General features: G+C 42.4%; 1 protein-coding gene across 1 annotated transcript in view; it reads right to left on the reverse strand.

Moving 5' to 3' along the window:
* Positions 1 to 27,094, reverse strand: part of PKHD1 (PKHD1 ciliary IPT domain containing fibrocystin/polyductin) — a 253,982-nt gene that overhangs the window by 135,137 nt on the left and 91,751 nt on the right. Inside the window, exons 36-40 of the mRNA XM_027738336.2 lie at positions 22,288 to 22,500; positions 5,074 to 5,281; positions 3,717 to 3,874; positions 1,737 to 1,931; positions 494 to 619 (exon numbers count right to left, since the gene is read on the reverse strand). Of these exons, the coding sequence (XP_027594137.2) occupies positions 494 to 619; positions 1,737 to 1,931; positions 3,717 to 3,874; positions 5,074 to 5,281; positions 22,288 to 22,500 (900 nt within the window). The remainder of the gene's footprint in view (positions 1 to 493; positions 620 to 1,736; positions 1,932 to 3,716; positions 3,875 to 5,073; positions 5,282 to 22,287; positions 22,501 to 27,094) is intronic.

Here is a 27,094-nt window from a genome sequence, read left to right on the forward strand (position 1 = left end):
TTAGGAGAAATATTTTGTTGTTTAACATTTTTGTTGCTCCAAGCTCCAATTTATTTAAGTGCTAAATCCTCTGCTTAACTTTTAACATATGCTTTCACTCCATTATCTTTGATGTCAAATGAGTGGAGTTAAAGGTAAGTATGCTCTTAAATGCTTCACTAAGCTGGGATCTTAAATATTGCATAATGATGCTCTTCTAAAGATGGATTAATCAATCCCCTAAAAGAATTCTACTTCTCCTTGTTCACTTAAAAACAAGGGATGCTGATCAAGTGAAGACTGTCCTGAAGAGTCAGAGCATATGGTCAAATGGAAGTAGTTTCTAGGAGTTGTTTGTAGAATTGTTGGAGCTTTATTCCAAATTCACTGACACAAGAAAATGCAGAAGATGTGATTAAAGTTCTCAGAAGGCAGTTAAGGATCTGCATTCTTTCCATTTTCATGCAAATGGGAATCAGCACATGTTGGATAGATATTTTGCTGCTTCACTTACCCAGTACAAGCCCATGGCCCGAAATGTTATAGAAAACATTGCTGTCCACACTGAGGTTTGAGATCCCAGTCAGTCGGAGTCCTTGGCCAAAGGAGTTCAAAACACAACAGCCATGAATAAAAGAGTCTGGAAAGAAAAGAGGCTTGTGATAAAAAATTCACTCTGCAGCTTGAAGGTTGGGAGAGTTTTATATTAGCTCCTCATCCTTCAATGCTGTGCAATTAATCTTTTGGTCCCGTGGGACTGTGTGGTTGCAACTACCCACCCTTACTCACCTGGCAGGTTTTTAATCACAGGTGGGTATTGCTGAGGAAGGAACAGGAGGAAGGAGAGGGCCTGAGCACAGAAATGGGAGGTGTTCCACTATTGTGAGGAAGAAGGAGGAGATCCAGAGGAAGGATACAGTAAGATCCCGAGAGGGAAGTATGTTATGAGCTCAGGTAGTTTGACAGTTGAAGTGGCTTTGAAGGGGAGGAAGAACCTTTCAGAAGGGCAGTGAGGACAGGGGAGGTATCTTGTACCTCTTCTCTAGCCAGGCATAGTGGCCTGCCCTCCATCTGGATCATGGCCATTGCTGCCTTCTACCACCAGGAAGCCTGGATCCTCACTCAGTGCTGAAGATGACTTAAGAAATAGGTGCCCTGTCCTTGGCAAGGAGATTGGAATTAGATGATCTTTGAGGTTCCTTCCAAACCAAACCACTCAATGATTCTATGATTCTGTGAGAGGCATAAGTGTAGCTTAGCTGGAGGGGAAAGTCCCATCCAGTACCCTTAAAATATTCTTTGAGCCCACCTAACTTGCTCCTGTCACTGCCAGTCTTCAGAGCCATCATTGCCACTTCCACAGAACTGAATTTGGCAGTTACCAGTGACAAAGTAAAAAGAACTGAATATGTTCCTTACCCTCTGGGTGATAAAATTAAATTTTGGACTCTACTTACCGGACAGCCCTGAGACACCTTTGGCTCCCTCACAGTGTATCACATTAATTTCCAGAACTAGAAGCAGTACACCAACACAGCAGTGTAGAATAAAACCAAAATATTATTTTAGGAAGAAGCAGCTGAAACAACTCCATAACTGAGTCTTGGACCACGGGTGAGGTTTCCTCACATTTAGCAATCCAATTTGTCCGCTGACTCCAGAGCTAAGCAGGTTTCGAGAGCATCTGCCCCAGCTTTGGGCGTGAGAAGGTGAGCATTTGAGATCATTCAAGCCCACCTCCAGTACAGCCAACTCACCTGCCATCCACGTGTTGCCAGTAACAGTCAGGGCACTGCAGTGGGGACGAAATATTTGGCCAACGTGGTGGAATTGGACACCCTCCAGCTGGAGCCGACTCGCCTCTCCCTGGAAAGCCTCCACAACCACGATGGCTCCCAGGTCCCGAGCCCCCAGCTGCCTCTCACTTCTCTTGTACAGACACTTGGAGCTGCCTAAAATAAAACCCAGTGGGAGCCGTGAGAGTCACTTCTCCATGGTGACCATGGGACGTGCAGGGTGAGACCCACCACACTGACCCAGTAAGACCTCCAGCTGGGCCCAAACACAAATATCCACAGGCAAACATTTCTGATGTTCCCTCTAAATTGCCTCATGGTTTCTTCCTTAAAAGCCTGGACATTTTTAGGGGAAAATATATCAAAACTAGCAGGAAGCTGTTGTAGTTTTATGTCTTGGGAAGTTTCTTGTGTTTAATGATAGATGGTCCTATGCATGAGGAAGATGGATTTGACTTTGATTTCCCTGGGGTGAGGTTCTTGAGAAGGAGATTGGGCACAGATATATGGAACTAAACTGAAACAAGACATTTTGAATTTTTTTAAAACTCTGCTCTCCTGACTCTCCCTGCAGATGGATGGGGAGCTGTTACTACCCAGAGCTGGAAGATAAGATTAAGTGCACATTTGGAAGAAGTTCTTGGCTGTGAGGATGGTGAGGCTCTGGTACAGTTTGCCCAGAGAAGCTGTGGCTGCCCCATCCCTGGGAGTGTTCAAGGCCGAGCTGGATGGGGCTTGGAGCAACCTGGACTAGTGGAAGGTGTCCCTGCCCATGGCAGGGGTTTGGAAGTAGTTGATCTTTAATTTCTTTTTCCACTCCAACCATTTTGTAATTCCATTATATGACAAGGTAAGTAAATCATAGGGCTGGGGAAAATTCCTGAAAGACACCCTTCCGTGACTCTGTGCTCAGGATATTTTGGTATAAGGAGAATCAGGCTGTGAATGTGTAACTTGGGCTTGTTCAGTGGAGGTGCAGAGAGGATCTCAAATTCCAGTACTGCCTGCTTATGCTCAGTAATGCTCATTTTTCTTTTTAAGAAGTTAGATTAACCACAAAAAAACACTGCTCACTCATCTTCTGGTGACTCCTCTGAGAAATCCTCCTATCCTTTAACTCAAATAAAAACCCCAAATGGTTAGCACATTTCAGAGACTGTATTTATGAGTTCCACAGAAAATGGACCATAAATCCATGAGTAATATAAGCAGTTGGCTGCTGGATATCAAATGAAGTCTTGTGTCACAGTCTGAAAGCCCAAGGCATTTTATTTTTAAAGGAAACCTTACACCTGGGTTGCCAGATAACCTAACTCTCCTCAAATTATAATCACTGTGGCCAATTCTGCTTCCTCAATAGACGGTGTAAATCAGGAAGCCACCTGTTAGGCTTCATGGTGTTTCATACAGGTAAAACTAAAGGAGAACAGATATTTAAATTTTTTTCAGCAGTGATACTATGTGCATCACCTGTTATTTTTCTCTTGGCATCCCAAATCACTAAACAATGTCTCAATATTTTACACTAAGGAGTACAAACAGCATTGGGCTGTTTTGTTTTTCCTTCTTCTTAAAGTGACTAAATAGTAAACACAATTAAAAATTTAATATATTATGTACACTGAAACATGTTTTCAGAAGATACTTTCTTTTCTACACCCTTAGGCTCAGGCAAAACCAAAGGGTCTTTCCCAAGATGGCTTGAAACAACAATGTGAAAATAATACATCTGAGATATTACAATGAAATGCAGCTCAACTCCCAAGACTTCACATTTCAATGTCAAACAATGTTTGGAAAGACAAACTCGCTTCCCTGGCATTGGTATGTCTCAAAGTTATCCTGTGAAGGAACAGTTCTGATACACGGCGATGCCACAAGGGGATATCAATGGAGCAGTTTTACTGTTCAGTATATTTCTGTGAGAAAAGATCTCCTCACCTTTTGTAACACCTGCTTTTGCACACTGTCTGAGGTGGGACATTCTCTCCAGGGTGACATTTCCCTGAACAACAACCCTTCTGCTGATCAGTGCCACCACAGCACTCAAAGGCTGACCTTGGCCATTGCCCCATCCCTCTCCAACACTGTGGGAGTACCTAAAGAAAACCACAGAAAAGACATAAAATCATCTGCACCTGCAAGATGGCAAGAATTATGTTTATGAATTATTGTTACTTATGTTTATGACCTCGATAGCCCAAATTTAGAGCTGGTTTCAGTCCTTTTCTATGGGCACATAGTGTGGCACATCCAGTGTGTCTCTGTATACAGGTTAAATAGATTTTTCCTTGTCTAATGTTTGTTTTCATCTTTTTATCTCTCAAGTTCACAAACTTCCCTTAGATTATGTATATAATATATTATTATATTATCAGGAAAAGGCTCTTCACCCAGAGGGTGGCTGGGCACTGAACAGGCTCCCCAGGGCAGTGGTCATGGCCCCAAGGCTGCCAGAGCTCAAGGAGTGTTTGGACAATGCTCTCAGGGACAGGGTGGGATTGTTGGGGTGTCCTGTGCAGGCCCAGGAGTTGGATCCAGTAATCCTTGTGTGTCCCTTCCAACTCAGGATGTTTTATGATTCTATGATATTTACAGCAAAACACTTTAGCCTTTGAATTCTCTTCCCAAAACATATTTGGGTGAAAATCATCAGTACTTTCTTCCTCCAGCCCCAGTAATTTCTGAAAATGATACCATTGAGTTTCCTGGGCATTGGAGTTGGGCTGACTTCTAAACAGATAACATGTTTCAACACTGGAGATGATGAGAAGTAAAGTTTGTCCAAGGCCTCCGCGCACAGTAGACGAAGAGAGCATAAGGCAGTGAAATTACCACTCACTGGAAATATGGAAGCAATATTTCCAAATAAAACAATTCAATTTAAGTGTATTCCTTAAGTAAATCAGTCAAAAATAGGGGATTTATTATTTTTTACAGAAGTCAGACACTTTTTGTGAAAAAGATGCACTTTCTCAAGAAATTAACTATGCAGGAAATTTCTTTTTCATTCCTATACTGAGGCCACTGGACTCTACTGGCCATGACTGTTTTCTGCTTCAAAGGTTTTCTGAATTCATGGGAATGATACAGAACTTAAACACAGTCAGAAACATTCAGCATTGAATGTCCACTGGCTTTAGGGAGAGTGAGGAAGTGAAATATCTCTCACCACCTTTGTTAAAGGGATTTATATAGTTATTATGTCCCACAGGAAACAGCAAATCCTGACTTTGATCAAATTTTCTCCTTGTTTAGCTCTCTGATGTAAAAATCCCCTTGGCTCTTGAAAGGATACCTGAGTGGTGATCTAAGGTGCAGCTCTGTGTTGTTCACAGACTCGATAACAGCCACTTCTTCCTGCTGCTGGGCATCTCCAAGGCCTGTCCTTCCCACCACGATTTCATCACCAGATTCCCAATCAACATGTTCCTGGAGCATTAATCGTGTGTCGTTAGCACGAGCTGATGATTTCAAGTGAGTGAAAACTACTTTGGGCATCCAACCTGAAAAGAATACGAAAAAAAATTTAAAAAGAATTTTAAAAAGCGAGTCAGTCAACTCTAAAAAAACAAAATAAAACAGGAGCAACGTATTTCTGGTTCAAGGCCAGGCTGGTTGGGGCTCTAGGCAATCTGGTGTAGTGAGAGGTGTCCCTAGCCATGGCAAGGGGTTGGAATGAGATGATTTTTAAGGTCCCTTCCCAACCAAATCATTCTCTGATTCTATGATGCTTCTATGGTTAGAAAACACTGTCTCACTTAGATCATCCCACTGTCATTCATTTCCTCCTGATGCTATGTAGGAGAAAGGGAATTAATGCTACAAAAGAGGATTTGTGCACATCTGCTTGGATTAGAAATGCAGTAAATTCCAAACAACATCTTCATATCTTTTGTCTTTTCTGATCCCAGAAAAGCTGAAAAAACATGCTGGTGAGAAGTTTGTTCAAGAAGCAGTGGGAGATGAGGTTCAATTTCATTCCCCCAAAGTAACTTACCTCTATGCAAAACCTTCTATTCTTAATCACCCTTTGTAACCAACTGAGAAAAGCCCACTCTGCAGGGACCATCGTCCTCTGGCTGCAAAAACCATTTTGAGTTTTCAGTTCTCCAGTTCAAAATTACATACAGGGAATCTAGACCCGCAAATAACTGGCATTTACAAAAACGTTCTGTTCAAATAAAGACAATGGAGCTGGTGAAAAGCCTAAAGAACAAGTCTTATGAGGAGACAGGCTGGGAGAGCTGGACGTGTTCATCTGGAGAAGAGAAGGATCCAGGGAGACCTTGGAGCCCCTTCCAGTGCCTAGATGGTCTCCAAGAGAGCTGGAGAGAGACTTTGGACGAGGGCCTGGAGGGACAGGACAAGGGGAAATGGCTTCACAGTGACTGAGGGCAGGGTTAGATGGGAAATTGGGAAGGAATTGTTGGCTGTGAGGGTGGTGAGGCCCTGGCACACCTTGCTCCGAAAAACTATGGCTGCCCCATCCCTGAAAGTGTTTAAGGCCAGGTTGGACGGGGCTTGGACCAACCTGGTCTAGTGGAAGGTGTCCCTGCCCATGGCAGGGGGGTGGAACAAGATGAGCTTTAAGGTTTCTTACAGTCAAAACCATTAAATAATTCAATTATTCTATGCAGTCTGTGTACAACAAGCCCCAGCAATGAAAAATCTTGCACTTTAACCCTCTCTTCTTCACTTCATGAAGTTTGACATTTCTTTTTCCCTAGCAGGCTTTGGAACAGATTGGTCCATTGAGATCCAACACACTGAGCACCATCAGGGGAGAGCATGTGCCTCATACACTCACCTTTAGTATACTTTTCCTTCCCTCCCTTGCAATAGATCATAATTTACCTTTAGCCCACAGCAAGTTACTGTCCTCCCTGGTTGTACTATAGAAAAGTAATAACACCAGAAATCACTGAGGGTAGAGGTTGCATCCAATAAATCATTTTCAAATTATTTTAAGCAAACTTTTCTCCCTCCATATCTTGTTTCATTTTCTTGTTCTTTATGCTATAGTACCCTCATTGCTTATATTTTATTGTCTCAATTCTTTCCTTAATGAAGTCAGGAGTAAGAAGTAGTGCCTCCAAGTCAATAAATTCACTGCAGAATCAGAGAAGGAAGAATCAAGTCTTTATACTCTGTCATCTTGAAGTATATTGGAGCACCTGCTCTGTGTGTCAACAAAGGCCATCTAAATCTACCTGAGATACTTCTGGTTTATTGCATTTTTATTTTTCTTAAATCAAACTTGAAATTTGTCAAAGAAAATCTTCCAGACATCCTGCACTTAAGGTGTTTCATTTCATGCTATGAGTTGTTTTGGAAAGCATCAAACAGATCTCCCTCTGTTCAGCCCTCGTGAGGTACATCTGGAGTGTTGTGTCCAGTTCTGGGCTCCTCAGGACAAGAGAGACAGGGAGCTCCTGGAACAGCTCCAGCAGAAGGAAACAAAGATGCTGAAAGGACTGGAGCATCTCTGATGAGGAAAGGCTGAGGGAACTGGGGCTGTTCAACCTCAAGAAGAGACACTGAGAGGGGACCTCATCCATGTCTGTCAGTGTCTGCAGGGAGGGGGCAGAGGATGGACCAGGCTCTGCTTGGGGGTGCCCAGTAATGGGACAAGAGGCCACGGGCACAAAGTGATGCCCAGGAAGTTCCACCTGAACATAAGCAAGACCTTTTTTCCTGTGCAGTGACCGAGTACTGAACAGATTGCCCAGCGTAGTTGTGGGGTCTCCCTCACTGGAATGTTCCAGAACCATCTGGGCAAAATCCTGTACCATGTGCTCTGGGATTGCCCTGCTTGAGCAGGGAGGTTGGACCAGGTGACCCACTGTGGTCCCTCCCAACCTGACCCATCCTGTCATTCTGTGAAACTAATGCAGAAGCTGTAGTGCAATAGGACATAAAATACACTTTAGACTCTGAGGGAACCAAACTAGAAAGACTCTGTAGTAGCCCCAAAACATGTACAGTGTGGACCCTGCATCCTCAGCACCTGCATCATTCACTTCACAGTTCAGCTTCTATTGGGCCACGCAGTTTTCTAATGCAGACAAAGCCAAAACCCACCTTGCACCATTCATGGTCTCAGACACCAAAACCTCATCCTCAATACAGCTTTATCCAGCTCAACCCCCCCCCCCCCATGAATGCACATCAACCCATGTGTATTCTTTTACTAGCAGCAATCTCATAATTTTTATTCATTTACCTTTTTCCACTGAGTGGTTCTCGTGAATTTTTAGGACTGGCATAAAAGCCAGCGACTGGCAGCAGCCTGTGCACGTTGAGCAGCGCACAATTTTTCTTCAGCTCTGGACATTTTGCTTATAGTCCTGATTTGTGTGCCTGTGTTAATGTGTTTTCATGTGCATCTGTGTTCAGACACACAACTGACTCCCGTTGAGTACATCTGTCACACACATACTACAGCAACACTGCTGGGCAACAACTCTTGTTGTTGAGAGGTGTGAAACCGTTTCGCATTCAAAACATGCTCTAATGGAAAAGTCTTGTTTCAGGCTTTTTTCCCACTTCCAAGCTCTGACACAAAATTTTAAAGGAAAACCTTCTCAATTGTTTTGTTGTTTTTTTTTTTTTTCTTCTAAAAGGAGAATATTCCAGGCATCCAAACGTTCCCCCATTTCTTTTTTTCCTTTTTATTTTTTTTCACTTCTTACTGTGCTCATCTCCCTGTTTCCCATTCCACAGTTTGTTTTACCTTTTTCCTGATGATTTAGGTGGGGTGGGATATTTCTCTGTTTGTTCAAAATCTACTTCCCATTTCCAATACATTTACTGTATTTTCATTAAGGAAAAAGAAACAAAAAAATTTAGCAGATTCCACTTCCATAAAATCATAGAGTCATAAAAATATTAAGGTTGGAAAAGACCTCTAAGACCACCAAGTCCAACCATTAACCCATCACTGCCAGGTCTGCCACTTAACCATGTCCCTAAGCACCACATCTACACATTTCCTTGCTTCCCATTTATATTCCCACATAAAGCAACACCTGCAGGTCTGGTTGTCCTCTACTCTAAGCAGCATGAGTGACACATAGATATGGTCAATGATATTTTCCTGGTGCCAAGGAGGGACCATAACTGAGGCTTCTTTGCCTTAATTATAAATATTCCCAGCACTGTGGTTTTGGTGGGAGCCCATCATACACCCAGTTGATTTCACTTAGTTTGGGGAATGTGAGTTTGTTTCAGGTTCTTAAACATGTGATTTTAGATGGATATTTGATCTCTAGCTGCTGTTCTAGACAGACTGCTCTGATGTAAGTCCTGTGTCCTGTCTACCAGACCCACATAGATCCCTTGGATACCATTTTGGGTGCTTGAAATAGCTGGGAGACAACATTCAATGTCCAACAGTGTCTGCAGGGAGGAGTCAGAGGATGGACCAGGCTCTGCTCAGTTGGGTTGAGCAATAGGACAAGAAGCCACGGGCAGAAACTGGTGCCCAGGAAGTTCCACCTGACCATGATCAAGAACTTCTTTCCTCTGCAGTGACTAAGCACCGGAACAGGCTGCCCAGAGAGAGTGTGGAATCTCCCTCACTGGAGATATTCCAGAACCTTCTGGACACCATCCTGTGCCATGTGCTCTGGGATGACCCTGCTGGAACAGGGAGGTGGGACAAGATGACTCACTGTGGTCCCTTCCAACCTGACCCATTCTGTGATTCCATGATTCCTTTCCCAGAGATCTTCTCCAGTTTCTCTCCTTCAAAGAACCAACAGACTCTCTACAAAGATCATGAACAGCTAAAGGTGGTTCCATGGAACAAAACCCTTGTTCCTCAGCCACCCTTTGGAGGCACAGAGCCCTCTTTCTTCTTTCCCCTTACAAACAAACCCTAATTCAGATAAAATGTGAAAAGCTCATAAAATAATCTTCAGTGTCTGGCACTGAGCTGTACCACAGGTAAACAAATTACCTGTTTGACGAGAAAAGGTTTAACAGATCAACAGCTGTGGTATATTTAAATTATTTCTTTCCCCCCAAAAAATACTGCAAGCAGAAACACTCAAAAGTGCTAAAAAATGGATGAATCTGTATAACTCCTTAATTATTGAACTGATTTTTAATAATTAACTTAGCATGGATTGGAAAAAGAAACACATCTTGAGATCCAAAGCAGAAGTGACTTCATGCTAAAGGAACAGGACAGAGCCTTTAGACTCGAAATGTTGTTGCAGGCAAAGCAAGAATTGAACTCTTTACTAAATTACTTGATAGAACACCCTGAAATACAGAGCAGAGCAGAATGGTGTTATCAGTGCAGAAATACAAGAGGTTTGAAAATTAATTCCAAATGAATTAATCACAAATTTAACACTGGGAACATCTTGGCACCAGGACCCAGGTTTGTGCTTCCTGTTGGAAGCATGATATGAAGATGCAGTTTTGTATGGATAAGGCAAAATTATTAAGAATGAGGCAATTTTAGTGTGTACAATTCCACTCTTTTTTTTTTTAATTTCAAGCACAGAAGAAGAAAAATAGTATAAATTTCATTTCTTATGGTCCCTAACATAAAGTATTTTATAAATCCATGTAGGATGATATTTCACTTCACTAATTGGTTTTGCACAGTCCTAAGCAGTGATAGGATACTGATAGTGATAAGACAAAAGGAAATGGTTTTAAACTGAAAGAGAAGTGATTTCTATCAGACACTGGGAAGAAATGCTTAATTCAGAGGGTGGTGAGGCCCTGGCACAGGTTGCCCAGAGAAGCTGTGGCTGCCCCATCCCTGGAAGTGTTCAAGGCCAGGTTTGATGGGGCTTGGAGCAGCCTGGGATAGTGGAAGGTGACCCTGCCCCTAGCAGGGGGTTGGAACGAGATGGTCTTTAATGTCCTTTCTAACCCAAACCATTCCATGATTTCTAGTTCAACAGGAGACATGAATTCAACCGTTACAGAAAGATCTCAGAATCACATCAAACCTCAGCAAACTCAGTCAGGTGTGTCAGGGCAGATTTGCCTCTAGGGTTACAGGGAAGTCTGTCTTTAGTTAAGCAAAGTGTGAACTGTACTGAGTGCTGTAAGTTTAGATAAATAAAGTCTATATTTATAATCCTTTGATTACAAAAGATGTGAATGTCATTTCCTCTTCCAGGTGTACACTGAGTGACTCACTGGGTACAGAGAATTCAAACTGGGTGTTTGACAGGGTACTTCTGGTCACCCAGCTTTGAAAGCAGAAGCTGCTGCAGTTGGAAACACTATAGAGGGTTTTGAAAAAAAATACTACGGGGTAAGGAGAGGCAGCTGCAAACTAATTAATTAGGAGACAAGTCCTATATTCAATGGGATATCTGCTGATATCACAGTTACCTCTTATTACCAGTGTCCCATGCTCCAGGGAATAACTTTCCACACTCCTCTTTTAGCTGAGCATGATCCATTATAATCCGGCCTGTTTTCAGCCTCCAACAGTAACAGCCTGCACACTTCCTTTTGAAAGGAACTTCTGTCTTTCACACATTTCTATTTAGTTACATGAATTTCACCTTAAATCTATGGGATGGCCCAGTTCTAAGAATTTACGTGACAAGATGACATGTTGCTTAGGTGGAAAACAGATGCCCATGACCTGAAAACTTTTTGGAGTAGATGTTGTTACCTACCTTTAGACACCCTGGGAACTACCTAACCAAGCCTAACAGAAACCAGTGGGAGCCACATCCAGTCAGTAAGAGCTGGAAAGCAAGTAAATGTTGGTAGAAACAAGATTCTTTAAATGGGTCTTAGGAGGACTGGTTCCATCCCTCAGCCTGCCGTGGTCTTTCTCCCAAAAATTGTTTAAATGTTTTAAAAAACCTTCCCTTTTTGTCATGGGATAACAGGCTTTGAACCTTTATCCTCTGACTCCCAGGACCCTGCTGGTCTCTCATCTTCTCTCCTATTTACTGCAAATTAATTAACTCAGTTGTGAACACACAGTTTGTTCATAGTGTTGACAAACTATAAAGCTCTTTTACACCTTCTGACTGTTTATTGGTGTTTTAAAGATGAGGTAATGAGATCCCTTTATACCACAAAAGGAATTTATGAGAACTGCAGGGCTCATACGCACAATTTACTTACTGGGAATGTACAAGTTACTTCAGATAAGATGTCAATCTCTTGCATCTATATTGTAAATCTTTAGTGCAAACAGGAATAAGAGCTTTCAATTCCCAGGAACAAAGTGAAAAGAAAAAAGTCATTTATCCTCCCCCCAAAAAAGAATTATGCAAGAGAAGGTAATAATAAAATATAATGGACTATAACTGTAATTAAAAAAAAAAAAACAAAAAAAAAACCAAAAACCAAATCCAAAACCAAAAAGCAAAAAGCAAAAACAAAACAAACAAAAAACCAAACACCAAACCATAACAACCACAACTATGGCAGGGGGTTGGAATTAGAAGACCTTTAAGTTATCTTCCAACCAGAACCATTCTGTGATTATATGATTGTCTTTGGTAATAAAATATAACACACTTTACTCAAGCATTTGAGGTGTCAGACTACCTAAGCAATCCAGCTTACTCTCCACTGTCATAATCTCCTATTATTCCCTTTTTCTTGTCCAAATTGCACTTCCTAGTCAAACTTATCTTGGTCATTCCTAAAATTTTCAAATGCCAAAGTGATAAATGGCAGAACAGCCATTGGAAATCGGTGCTTCAGAAAAGAAGCGGGTTTTTTTAAAATATATTTTTAGGTCCAGGACAGAGACTTTTTGCCACTGTTGCTTTAGTTAATAAAACAAAGCACAAAAATAATAATGAATAAAATGCCCTAAGTTAAAAAGAATAGGAAATCTTTTCCAGAAAGCCTCCTTAGTCAGGATAGCACACAGCTGTGCTGCTCCAGCTCTCTATGGTCAAATGGATCTTCAAGTGCCGGATCCTTAATGAAGGACTTGGAAAAAGTATTTCAGAAATTTAGATTTGATGAAAATTCTTTAAAAAATTGTCACTGCTACCTCAGATCTTGCAGTGATTAGTCCAGTCATTGGCCAGGAAGTGCAAGGAACTAGAAAAGAAGAATGAGAGCTCCTTCCTTAAATTTTCATATATGTTAAAAAAAAAAAGTCCTGAACCATGAGCCCTCAACCCTCTGAAGTTGAAAGTTTCCAGCTTATTACTGCTCCCTGCTAATTCCAGTCTCGGGTATGTTTCCCAAGCATTTGCACATTTTTAGCTTGTTTTGCAATGAGAGGAGTTTGGGCTTTTCCTTCTACGCATCTTAGAAAGACAGGAATGTCTCTGCCTGGAACTGGGAGATGTCTTTCCCCCCCCCCCCCCCCCGTGCAGTCCTGCAGGACACCCTGCTGTGTATGAGCAGCTCCTGGGGAGATACAGAGAGATTTCCTCCTCCCTCCTGCCACAGCCAGTGCACAGAGCTCTTCATTCCTGCCCCAAGGTAAAAAACCCGTTCTTGTGTATAACTGCTCATTAACTCCTTAGGACAAACCAGAACTCATCAGCTCTTTGATGGAAAGCTGCAGCAGCCTTGGTGCTGGGTGCTCAGGACCACACTGGGTATTTTGGATTGGATTCCAGTGTGGGCTCAAATTGTAGTTTAGAATCAGTCAGAGACTGGTGTGGGTTGGAAAGGACCTTTAAAGGTCACCTAGACCAACCCCCCTGCAATGAGGAGGGACATCTTCAACTAGACCAGGTTTCTCAGAGCCCATACAACCTGACTTTGAAAGTTTACAGTGGTGGGGCAGCCACAGTTTATCTGGGAAACTCGTGCCAGTGTATTACCACCCTTATCATGAAAACATTCTTCTTTATATCCAAACTAAACCTTCTCACTGTCATTTTGAAGCCATTTCCCTTGTCCTGTCACTATCTGTCCTTGTCTCAAGTCCCTCTCCAGCTCTCTTGGAGCCCCTTTAGGCTCTGGAAGGGGCTCTAAAGCATCCCTGGAGCCTTCTCTTCTCCAGGTGAACATCCCTAGCTCTCCCAGCCTGTCTCCAGAGCAGAGGGGCTCCAGCCCTCAAAGCATCTTTCTGCCCTCCTCTGAACTTCTTCCAGCAGGTCCACATCCTTCTGATGTTGGGGACACAGCACTCCAGCTGGGTCTCACCAGAGCAGAGAAGAGGAGGAGAATCCCCTCCCTCAACCTGCTGGTCACACTTGCCTGATGACCTCATCATGTGGAACAAAACCCAGCATCAGGCACAAGTTTTGCACAAGCAATGGGCAGGCTGAGACAGGAAATTTAGACCTGCTCAGTCCCTTTGTGTCAGTAGACACAGTTTCAGTTTCTCTCTGACATCTTCAACCTCCCATGTAAAATAGGGCTGATGTTTCCCCCCTTAAAAGGCAGATTTGGAGGATGAAATCCAAGCCTACAACTAGTCAGATTTGATTTCACTCCAAATTCAAAACAGGCCAAACCTTCCACATCCTTCACAGAATAAAAATTTCAGAAAAGAAACTCCTTTTGGGACCATCTCCCTTTTTTGTCTGACATCACTTTGGAAGTTTATGGAATTTGATCTTTTGTTCTGTAAAAGCATTGCATTTCACTAGTGTAAAAATGTTGATATGAAATACAGCATTTAAAAATAATATTATTAAAGCCCAGCTAAAAACAAAATTATAGAATTAAACACATTTTCCTTCTCCCAGTGAGCAAAAAAAAAAAATAAAATCTCACATCATCTGAGCAAGAGGACAAATTGAATAACTTTTATTTTCTCCACTGAGTAATATACTTGAGAGTGACCTAGTCCTGCTGAATGTTTCCTATTCATGAAACTGCAGTTTTCATTTAAAGTATTTCCACCTAAATGTCTTTTCAGAGCACCTTGGAGAAAGCAAGGAAAATCATGCCCCTTTCCTGGAAGTGTGGGACTCTGAGCAACCTGTTCTAGTGGAAGGCATCCCTACCCATGGCATGGGGTTGGAATGAGATGAGCTTTAAGAACTCTTCCAACACAAACCATTCCATGATTCTATGATCCTACTGAGGATGGGAAGACCTTTATGATTAAACACGTCTATGGAAACTCTCATTGCTTCACTTGGTCTGACACTTTGCCTTGCAGACAAAATACCTTCCCTTTGTGCTATCCCATAAATATGAACATTTCCAAATGTTCCCTTTAATCAGAGATCTCCCAGTCACTTTGTTAAGTTACATCAGTCCTGAAAGCAAGGGGAAAGATTTTGTCAGCTCCTGTAATGCCATCAAAGAAACCAAACCCTAGGAAAAGCTCACAACCAAAGATGCCAGGCAGGAAAACATCTTTAACCTGACCCCAGGAACAAACGGCTCCAACTGTGGCAGCCATGGAGCTCAGACCCTGCAGGGAGCTGCAGACAGCTGTTAACATTCTGTGTCATTGCCAGTTCATCTCTTGTGCTGCTGTGGAACGAGGCAGGGAATATCTCCCTGCAGGAGCGGGAATGCAGGGCAGCAGGGCCGTTTCCAAGCAAAGATCCATTTCCTGCATCCCCAGAACGTGGTGAAGGAGAATTCAACACTGGGAAAAGTGAAGATGAGCCCAAATAGAGGGTCCCTGCCTGGCTCGGTCTGCAGACCTGTGCAAACAGAGGGCTGGGGCCAGGCTTCTCCGTTTGCCAAACTTCACAGAATCAAAGAATCATTTAGGTTGGAAAAGACCTTCAAGATCATCCAGTCCAACCTGTGACTGATGCCCACCTTGTCACCCAGCCCAGAGCACTGAGTGCCATGTCCAGGTGTTCCTTGGACACCTCCAGGAATGGAGACTCCACCACCTCCCTGGGCAGCCCAAACTTTGCAGGCTTCTGCTCTCTGGGATAGAAATTAACCCTGATTTTGTTGCTGGTTATTCTCTTCCTTCAGGCAATACCCTTGCTTTATTTGGGGCCAGAAGTAGAAGGAATTTATTGATTTTATATTCAAAAGCTTGAAAGAGGCAACTACTTAATCCATAAAACACCTCCACATTTGTAGTGATACACAGGCCTGAACTCTGTCAAGAATCACAAGTTAATATATTAGCTATAGTCTGTTTATCTATTCTATTCTATTCTATTCTATTCTATTCTATTCTATTCTATTCTATTCTATTCTATTCTATTCTATTCCACTTGATTCCAGTGTATAATATATAGAATGAAATGTATTATATTGTATGATATTACATTGCTATCTTTATTAGCTTATTTATTTTTATTTATCTCTATTTATCTCTATTATACTATATATATTAGTTCCCACTTCTCAGTCCCCTTCACACCCCATGTTTTCCTCATTAAGATTGGCACCAACATACAAATCAACTGATTTAACCTTAAATCAAAGATGATAGATGCATTTCTGCTAGAAAGAAGGGCAAACTGTGAAAGACACAGCAGCTTTTCCTGAACTCAGCTCTCTTTTTTTTGTCCCCATCTGCTAGGTCTTTAAAATCTAATGGTCATCTTATATTTGTGAATAAGAAAGTGAAGGAACAAGTCATTGTACATTAGTTACTCCATGGGAAGTGCCTAAGTGCAGTTTCTTACCCCTGGTGAACACGAGGGGATTCAAGGCAGCTCAGCCTTCTGTTCCAGAGCCATCTGCTTTAATGCATCATGTTAAAGTCAAGGTCTTGAAAGGAAAAACGCTGTCACAGAAGGCAAAAACCCTCCTGCAACCACCACACAGAAGGGCATCTATGGAAAACTAACCATAGAAGTGAATCCTGAAAGGGAAAAAGGATCTGAACTCACAGTGTAACAGGAGTGGGCAAATCAGGGGGTTCAGATGGTGAAAAATAACATCTATTGAAGAGCATTTCAACAAAGTAAAAAAGCACAGCTTTTCTCTAACAGATCTCTGCACCCTATCTTGAATTCCCATGCTACAGATTTTTTTTTCTTATTTTTTTTCCCCTGGGAACCTTTTCTTTTTAATATGTGAGTAAAGCAGAACAAATTCTCTCATGTCGCCTATGATCTCTCACTCTCAAACTCAGCACAGATACATAACACTGCTTAATGGAGGGAAAGCAAGAGGCATTTGATTAAATGTTTGATCTCTGGAGGAATGCACAGGCTCTGCAGAGCACAGTGCACAGCTCACAAATATTTTGTGTTTTATTATTGATTAAAAGCTATTAAAATTAATAATTGGTTCGACTGATAAAAAATACTTTTTTTCCTGAGCTAACCCTGAAAGAGTATCAGATTGCTTTGGTTGAAGAGAAATCAGGGATAGAAGTGGTGCAGAATTGCCTCTGTTATGTCATCTTCACCAGCCAGCATCCACTGAAAATGCAGGGACATTCTTTGCAGCAGGGCTAGCCATGATTTTAGAGGACTGAAGTGACCACTGACACCTCTGTTTTAAATGTTCTGATTATCAACAGGTACGTTATTAAACCAAAACTCTCTGGACATTGCTTTTTCTTTACCACACACCTTTCAGTCTGGATAAAGTGAATGTAGTATATTATTAAATCCAAAGTGTAGGATCTTCCATCTAGTTGGAGAGATACACGTTATGAGTCAAAATGCAGGGAACAGGCTCATAGAATCATAGAACCACAGGATGGTTTGGGTTTGAAGGGACCTTAAAGCTCATCCAATTCCAACCCCCTGCCATGGGCAGAGACACCTTCACTCGACCAGGTTACTCAGAGCTCATGCCCTGTATCATCACAGTGTAGGCACAAAGTTTCAGATCAATATACAGCAAAAGTACTGATCTTCTTTTGGGAACAGGCACAGTCTCTTTCGAGGGGACACAATGGAATAATGAGATCATCTATACAGGACTGCTAAAAATGGAACTGAATGGAAAAGGCCTTTAAAGTTTTTCCATATGTGTCAATACCTCTGCTATGGAGACAGGCTGACAGAGTTGAGGCTGTTCAGCCCAGAAAAGAGAAGGCTCCAATGAGACCTTAGAGCCCCTTCCAGTGCCTAAAGGGTCTCCAAGAGAGATGGAGAGGGACTTTGGACACAAGCATGAAGACAGGACAAGAGGAAATTATCTTAAGATGAAGGAGGGCAGGGTTAGATCGGATACTGGGAAGAAAATCTTTACTGTGAGGGTGGTGAGGCCCTGGCACAGATTGCCCAGAGAAGCTGTGGCTGCCCCATCTCTGCAAGTGTTCAAGACCAGGCTGGATAAGGCTTGGAGCAGCCTGGTCCAGTGGAAGGTGTCCCTGCCCATGGCAAGGAGTTGGAACGAGATGCTCTTTAAAGGTCCCTTCCAGCCCAAACCATTCTAGGATTCTATGATAATAAGAGTGTTCAGACCACAAAATTGGTCTGTCACAAAGAAGGGGTGGTCTGTCCTCAGCTGTTGAGGTATCAACTCCACTTCCTCTGCCATTTCACCCAGCCTCTGCCCCCGCCTCAGCATCTGCCGGTGCCTCCAGTCAGGTTTCCCTGCAAAGGACAAAGATGCAAGAACAGCCAAGGCCACCATGCTAAACTTCTCTCCTGCAGCTTGTCAAGACAGTTTCTCAGGGAATAAAGTACAAATGGAGCTGGAGACAGTGATAAATTTCCCTTCTGAACAATCAATAAAATTCTCTCAGCCCCGCTCAGGCCCCTACCGCGGATGCAAGGGCCATAATTACATTGTCAAAAAGTCAAGTTGCCCTGGCTGACTGAAACCCCCTCTAAACCTGACGTGTGATTGACAGGCAGTTTATGGGTGGCACGCTCTGACTGGCAGGGGAGTTGGCTAAAGCCAAAGGCAACAGTGAAATTTCCCAGTCTGCTACAACTACAGGAGCAAAGGACTGCCACTCATGAGGGAATTGTGGGAAACCCTGAGTCATATTAACATATCAAAGTGAGGAGCTGACAGCGCTTACTAAACAATCTGAACTCAACCAGAGCATCCCCCAGCTTTCCCTGCCTGAAAGAGAAAAGAAATTAAAATGCACTCAGTCCTGTCTTCACCAAGACAGCTGAGAATTTGGAAACCTGCTTATTTAATGATTTTGATCTGAGATAACATGTATATTCGTGTTTATAAATGTATCTCACAAATGTATATTGCTGAGCATGTCAGGCTCGCTCACGCATATATGAAAGGGCTGTCATGCTCAACAATTTATTCTATACCACAGGCCAGACTGGTGCTAAATTGGAGACAGAACAGCAGATTTTTTCCATGTAAGCAATATCAGCCTAGCAAAAGATCAGACCATTTTTTGTCTTGTTTTCTAACAGGCTTCTACTGCTTCAATGTTAAATTGCATATTACATGGTTTGAATGAACCTTAATTGCAGCCATGCACTGGGACTGTGTGTGGTGCAGAGCTTAAAAGTGATTTCATAGTTAGTCTGGATTTGTTGAAAAAGAAATTGATAAGAATTCTTTAATAAGAATTAGGGCTGAATAATAATAGAGTGAGATTTGGGGGTGTTCAGCCTGAAGAAAAGAAGGCTCTGGGGAGACCTTAGAGACCCTTTCCAGTGCCCAAAAGGACTCCAAGAGAGCTAGAGAGGGACTTAGGACAAGGGATGGAGTGCCAGGACAAGAGGGAATGGTTAGATGGGATATTGGGAAGAATTTCTTTCCTGTAAGGGTGGTGAGGCCCTGGCATAGGTTGTCCAGAGAAGCTGTGGCTGCCCCATCCCTGGAAGCATTAAAGGCCAGATTGGACAGGGCTTGGAGCAACCTGGGCTAGTGGAAGGTGTCCCTGGCCATGGCAGAGGTGGGCTTTAAGATCCCTTCCAACTCAAACTATTCAATAATTCAATAATTGATAAGAAATTGAAACCAGGAGATGTTTCCACTAATGGGTCAAGCCACATTTGGCTCCACATACCTCCAACCAGGTAATACCTGTGTTGCAGACCTCACCTTTTTGGTTTCCTAGGGAATGAAGAATCACTGGGAATTATGGCACTGACTGAAACATATGAAATGTCAGTCAGAAAAGACCCAAAGGTACTGATGTGGACACTTGGGTTTACATCCCTCCATCATGTTGCCAAGGTAAGACTGCAAAATGTACTTCTACCCTGTTTGTCTTTAATTTTATGGGTGATGGAGTCATCAAGTCTGTGATGATACAGGTTCAGAAGGGAAAGGAGAAGCAGCACAAGAGGCACAGTTGCAAGGAGTTGCTATTGTATTTTCCTACATTGCCAGAAAACAAAACAGTGTGAAGTAGTGAAGGCTCGTGCTATAAAGTGCTGACAATTTAAGGACAAAATGCTGACTTACACAGGTCAAACCAAGAAAAGAAGAATATTTTAAAGTAGCAGAAGACATAGAAAGTGAAGCAGCAAAAGCTATTATCAGGCAAATTCAAATCAGACACTTCAATACTTTTCTCTAAAAAGAAAAAAAAAATGGATGATTAACCAAATTAATCCCCTGGAACAAGCCTCCACGGAAAAAGCTGGCTTCTGTCTCCCTTGATATCCTCAAAGACCAAGCCTTTCTGGAAGGCATGCTTTAATTTAACAGGAGTTACTGAACTCAGGGCTGGGATAACTGTGTGAAACTCAGTGTACAGTGACGGACACTCAATTCAGCCTGGATTGTGTAATAGCCCTTCTCAAGGATATCCTCCAGGAAATAGGATAGAAACCTTCTGCAAAGCCAGTTTACTGGAATTATTAAAGCCTAAATGATTTAGCCTTACCATGTCTCAAAGAAGTGGTCAAGAGCACCTGCCAGCCCAGCTCCCTTGCCTCTGCCAGGAGCACCTTCCCCACCCTCTGCTCATCTCTCCTGCTTCAAAAAAACATCTGTTCACTGACTCCCCTCCAACGCCCAAGCTCTCCTGACATTGCTGGGCTCCTGTGAGCTGACAGGATCACGGCACAGTGGCACAGCTCCCTCCCTATCTGTGCTCAGATTGTCCCCCTTGGTGTCTGACATCATTTCTGACCCAGAGCCACACGTGTCAGTGATGCTCAGACAGCAACATTTCTGCCTGTAGGACAGAGGGCGTAAGTTCAAGCCCTGCTGGAGGGTATGAACGCCTACCAACACAAAGTTTGACACAGAAGAACATGAGGAAGGGAGATGAGACATGCACTGTTGTTTTTTTTTTCCTCTCCCCTGTGACACAAAGAAGCTTTAAAACCAGCCCAGTAGTTAAGAACTTGACATGAATGCACAGCACTAATGTTCTCATTCATCCTGAGTTTGAACCTGAATTCCATATCCAACCTACTGAATCAAGAAATGGATATTTTATACCTGTATTTCATAGCCTTCCGAAAAAAAAGCTCTGTATCTAAATTATTCCATGCTACAATATATGAAGGATGTGGAGCTGTTGGAGCGAGTCCAGAGGAGGCCATGGACATACTCCAAGGGCTGGAGTCCCTCTGCTCCAGAAACAGTCTGGGAGAGCTGGGGGTGTTCACCTGGAGAAGAGAAGGCTCCATGGGGATCTGAGAGCCCCTTCCAGTGCCTAAAGGGGCTCCAAGAGAGCTGGAGAGGGACTTGGGACAAGGGCCTGGAGGGACAAGACAAGGGGCTTCAAACTGGCAGAGGGCAGGTTTAGAAGAAATTCATGGTTGTACCTTGGTAAGGTCCCAGCACAGGTTGTCCAGAGAAGCTGTGGCTGCCCCATCCCTGGGAGTGTTCAAGGCCAGGCTGGACAGGGCTTGGAGCAACCTGGGCTAGTGAAAGGTGTCCCTGCCCATGGCAAAGGGTTGGGATGGAATGAGCTTTAAGGTTTCTTTCAACCCAAGCCATTCTGTGATTCTAAGGTCCGGTGATTAGAGCAAAGGACTTGTCACCTGGGACTGAAATTCTTGACATTGCCACAGTTTGGCCTGAACTTGTCATTTAGGCCACAATGTGTGCTGAGCAGATGAGGCCATATGGACCACCAGGAAAACAGAGATATTCCAGCTGTGCTCCTAATTCTGCAGACGGACCACTGGCTTTGGAATGCCAGCACAGCATAGAGAGGTGGAGGATGGGAAAACACACTGCTAGGAGCCTTTTGCTGATGCTTTGAAAAGTATCTTCCCCACTCTAGCTGTCCCAGGCTACTGTGGCATTCTTGGCATTGGCCTCACCATAGGATCTACCTGGCAGATCACACTCTCTTGGAAACCCCAAGAGTCATACCGTCTTTGGGAAGGAAACTTGTTATGGAGAGGGAGGAGGGGAGAAGGATATTCCATTCTAGCAGCACAGCAAACACAGATACTTCACAGCAGAGATTTCAGGCCCAGTTTCCAAGGGAAGAAGACATTTATTTGTGGAGAGGCGTGCACAAATTCAAACATCTTCTAGGCATCTAAATGACCATCAGGGTTTCATAACTAACTGGTACCATCCTCTTCTTCTTGGGGACTGGATTTTCAAAATGACTCAGCTGGGAGCTGAGTATGGGAATTTGTACAGATATACAGCTCTGAGCTTTCATGCATAAGATATTACAGAAACAGAAGTCTCATGCTGAATACAAAGATATAAAGTTCTGGCCTTAAAAAAACACATTTCAGCAAATATTTAACTTTAATTAGAAATATAAGCTTGAGACCAAAGTCATTTCGTCACTCACCATGAATGGAAAGTGTCCCATTCCTCACTGCCAGGAACTTGACTCCATATGGAAATAATGGTGGAGAATGGATGCTTCCATAGAGATAGATGTGTGCTCTGTGAGGGAAAGGGGCCTCAGGGGATCCCACCTGGAGCTCTCCTCCATCAGATACCAGGATGTAATGAGCATGTAGTTCTACAGGTCCTGGCCCAGTGAATAGGAGTTTGCCACCTGAAGACAAGAGAAGAACAAAATACAAACACAGATGGAATAGCCAGTCATTATTTCACAGCCAAAGGAGCTGTAAGAGGTGGGTAACAAATGGATCTGTCATAAAATTAGGAGATTAAAGCTAAAATACTATTGTGTCCTGCCAAATTTCCAACTTTCCTTGTACTTCTCTTTATGGATTTATCAGCTCTTTACAGACCTGATTAATTCAGTCCATTTTTTGATTCTACAACAGTCTGCCTTTCTAGACTTGAGCAAGGCCAGTCAGCCTGGGCAGACATCAAAATCTCTCAAATTCCAGTGCAAGGGAGCTGGGGTTGGAAAATCCCAATTTTAACTGACTCACTCACTAAATGTTGAAAAGGAATATTTCTATTTAATTTGTATTATGTTACTTTTTAGATTACAAACTACATTTGACAGGGAAAGGCGAGGGGAAACTGGCTTTGGAACATAAGAACTGGCAACTTGTTTAGATCAGTGGTTGATTTAATCCTGCAAACTCTTCCAGCTGCTGTTCAAAACCAGATGCTTCCAAATACAGCATAAGAAATGTCTTCCTCTTAGCTGGATGTGAGTTGATCTCCCCATCCCATAAAAAACCCATTTCAATCCCTAATTAGAGGTTAGCTTTGCCTCAAAGCATAAGGTTTCGTCCCCTTGCCAACATTTTCCTTTTACCGCCTATTAGTATAACTGGATAAGATTTGTCAGTAATATAGAACTGATCCTTCAAGTCTTTGTGATTTTTAGTCTCAATGATTTCTTGAAGCAATGAATTCTGTGGTCTAAGTACAGAGTGTATGAAAAGCCATTTCTAGCTCTGTTTTGACTCAAGCTTTTCAGTTCTGTCAAATGCCACCCTTATTCTTTCCATGTCTGAGCTGGCAATCCCAGTCTGTCACCTCAGAATGGTTTATTCCATTGTCTCCTTTCATATTTCCTCTCCTATAAATGACATTGTCTCTATCTTTACAATGCATTTGGACAGAGTGGACTCTCAGACATCTTATCACACTGCATATGGGATATGTCTTCCTAGGTCAAGCTCTGTTTCCCAGGAGCTAGTAGGGAAAATCTCAAAGTCTGGAAACCTCAGACCTCTTTACAAAGGGTTTCTATCACACCCCCCTCCCTCTTTGTGTGAAGTAGCTGAGAACTCTGATTTCTCATACCATGACCAGCTTTCTCCTGATGTTAGCAGTTGTCAATGGTGATATCCATATCTACTACACAGTTGGCTTTCCTTTCCCACAAGTTCTTCCCCGAGAGGGTGGTGAGGTCCTGGCACAAGTTGCCCAGAGAAGCTGTGGCTGCCCCATCCCTGGAAGTGTCCAAGACCAGGCTGCACCAACCTGGTGTAGGGGAAGGTGTCCTTGTGCATGGAACAAGATTATCTTTAAGGTCCCTTCTAACCCAAATTGTTCAGTGATTATATAATTCTATAAAGATTATACGAATCCTTAGAATAAGGATAAGGGAGATCGAACCCCTGGTTTAATTTCAGTATTGAGACTAAAAGAAGGAAGGAAGAAGTTTTAATATAAAAATCAGATTAAATCTACCTTAATTATCACTCCTCTTTGCCTAGGTCCTGCTGCCCTCAATGATAAAGGAGAAGCACAGCACTCATGTACCTTCCCCACTCAGTTCCATCCACTCCTGCTGAACACATTCTTCTCATCCTGATCCCTTTGTTTATTCTTGCATGGAGGAGCTTTCATTGCTTCATTGATTTCTTAATCTCACAATAAAGTCTTATAACTTAGTTCTCATTTCCTAGGCTTATAACAAAGTCAGTATTTGAGTAATGACTACCATTAAATATTTTATTTCCAAATTTCAGTGCTTTCCATATGCATTTTTATAGAATATGCTTAGTTTTCTTGCTTATATTCACTGGGAGCCATGGGTTTCCTCTCACAAAAACCAACTCCTCTATGTGTAAATTGTCTCTTTCCCTAGACATACTTTTCTATATAAAAATGTATTTCTGTTAAGCTTCTATATAATGTTTTTACAAACTGTACTGCATACATTGTGATAAAACAGCACAAATTTCAGCTTGTTTCATGAAAAAAAACAGATATTTGACTGTTATTCTGAGATACATCTGAGACTTCTAGAAAAATGAAATAGTCTTAATAAGAAATGCACTGTGGTGAAATTGGGACAATAATTGAGATGGTATTATTTGGAGACTGAAGGCACCATTAGATCATATCTCCTGATGGCCCGTGTACATCAGCCTATTGAAAAACTGGAGGAAGTCAAGTTGTCTGTGTTTGACTGCTGAGACAATAAAGAGACCTGGGAACATCACTCTACCATTTACCATCTTTTCCAACAGCTAATTTCTCTCACTGTTCACAGTTTATGCTTTATTTCCAGGCATAACTTGTCAAGGATGAGCTTTCAGAGTGCTCTGTACCCTCCTGCACTGCACTGTGGAGAGGTGCAGCAAACAACATGTCTGTGAAAGTACTCACAGGTAAAATCAAATCTCAGCCCTCCTTCAGACTGATTAACACTCTATTTGCAAGGAATCACCTCCAGCTCATGGAGCTGTGCAGGTTCTCACACAGTCCAGTGCTCCTGAATTTGCAAAGCCAAATCTTATAATTCTTCCGTTCCTTTATTTTTCTTGACGCTACCTATAGAGGCAAAACTCCTTATTCTCACCCCCTGCCTCTTACTTTTCCCAGGAAAAATTAATACTGCAGCCTTTTTGCTTCTTCATTAAACTGGGAGATCAGGTGGATATAGAGTCATAGAATCATGGCATGGTTTGGGTTGGAAGGAACCTTAAAGATCATCCAGTTCCAACAGCCTGCCATAGGCAGGGACACCTTCCACTAGACCAGGTTGCTCCAAGCCTTGTCCAACCTGGCCTCAATCTTGGCATCCTTGGTCCACACTGACTTCTGATCCTTTTCATGATCTTGGCTTTACCTGACAAGGTCCCTTATTGTGCAACCATGAATTTCATGCTGAATTGCTTCCTGCCCAGCTCTTTTCTCAGCTGTGTAAATCTGCATTTGGTTTAAAGGACGTTCACACAATGTGATCTCCACTTCCTCTCAGATAATCAGTGATGTGCAGTGGGAACCAAATAGTCATGAAAATGGTTTCCCCACTAAAAATTTACTTTTTGAGTTAGTCCATTTTGCACATGCCAGCTGTCATGTCTTGGCAGGTGACTCTCAGTCACCACACTATCACATTTGATTGAAGTAACTATCAAACAATTTTCTTAGAAAATTAACAGAAGTTTTCTGCCTTTTCTTCCATTAAATTTCTCTTCTGTCATTCAGTATAATCCCATGTTTAGTAATTTATGGATTCAACCATCTCCTACTTTTAACTTCACTCAGTTTTCTCTTTTGACCTGTTGGTTAATATCAAACTAGGCAGGCAATATATTTCCCATTTACCTGCCTGTAAATCAGATCAAGATCAGAATCAAACCAAGATCAGAACTTCTTTATCCCTCTATAATCTCCCATTGACTCTTAAATTAAGATTTTTGGGCCACAGAGTGTCTCTACCAGAAGTTTTAAAGCTCTTGAATGAGATTGGACCTGTTAAGATTTTATATTCTTGAAAGAATATTTAACATATTGATCCTATTAACATTATTTAGTAACAATGGACTGCTGGTCCATCTTCCTCTTGTGATATAATTTACCATCCTATTCGTTCCCATACTGAGAACAGAAATATTTATTAAATACTTTTGCCCTATAGCAGCAGTGTTAATAATTTTATCACCACAATCTATAAATGGAACTGTAAATCACTGCAATTTATTTCATTCCTAACATAAAAAAGACATCTTCCCTAAGGTCTTTATTGACTTCCTATGCTCTGCTCCCAAAGAAATACACTCATTTCTGTTTCCACTTCCCTTCATACAATTTTTAATGAGTATTTTAATTGCTGCCATGCTCTACCACTGCACCAGGAAGGCTGGTGGCCAAAGCTGTCCTATCTTCTGATTGGAAAAGCATAGTTACATCTCAAATAAGTATTCCCAAGTTTCAGCCACATTTTGTCTATCCAAAATTTTCAAGCTGTCTACGAGACAGGTTAGAAATATTAATTCCCTCCCAAAACCCCTTCCCATGGGATGGCAGGGATAGAGGAATGTAAGATTCCTGTGTCCTTTTCTTTTTGCAGCCATTCCAATGCACCTTGAGGTAGTCATGGGAAGATACTTGTTTCCCATGAGGGTCTGGGATCTGTCTCCTTCTACCCATCTCCAGAGGGTCTGTGGTAAAACAGTAGAGCATGTTCATCCTCCTCCCCTCATGAACAGTGCTGAGACACAACAGAGCACGTAAGGGAGCTGTGCTTTGGTCTGGAAAACTAGGAAGGAGTGAGAAGAACACAGCCTGCACTTACCTGGAGTCCCTCTTCCTGCAAAAACAGCAGCAGTTTGACCCGCAGCAGTTAATGCTTTTGGGATGGGTGTTGACACAAGTTCTGTCTCCTGTGCTCCTTTCTGCACAAAGTGGCTTTGGCAAGTCAGCAGCTCACCCTGATCTAGTAGAAGGTTTCCTTGCCCATGACAGGAAGGTGGAATGAGATGGTC

Source organism: Pipra filicauda, unplaced genomic scaffold (assembly GCF_003945595.2).
Source record: "Pipra filicauda isolate LSUMZ 115617 unplaced genomic scaffold, ASM394559v2 scaffold24_size8852520_pilon, whole genome shotgun sequence".
In the NCBI taxonomy this organism is placed as follows: domain Eukaryota; kingdom Metazoa; phylum Chordata; class Aves; order Passeriformes; family Pipridae; genus Pipra; species Pipra filicauda.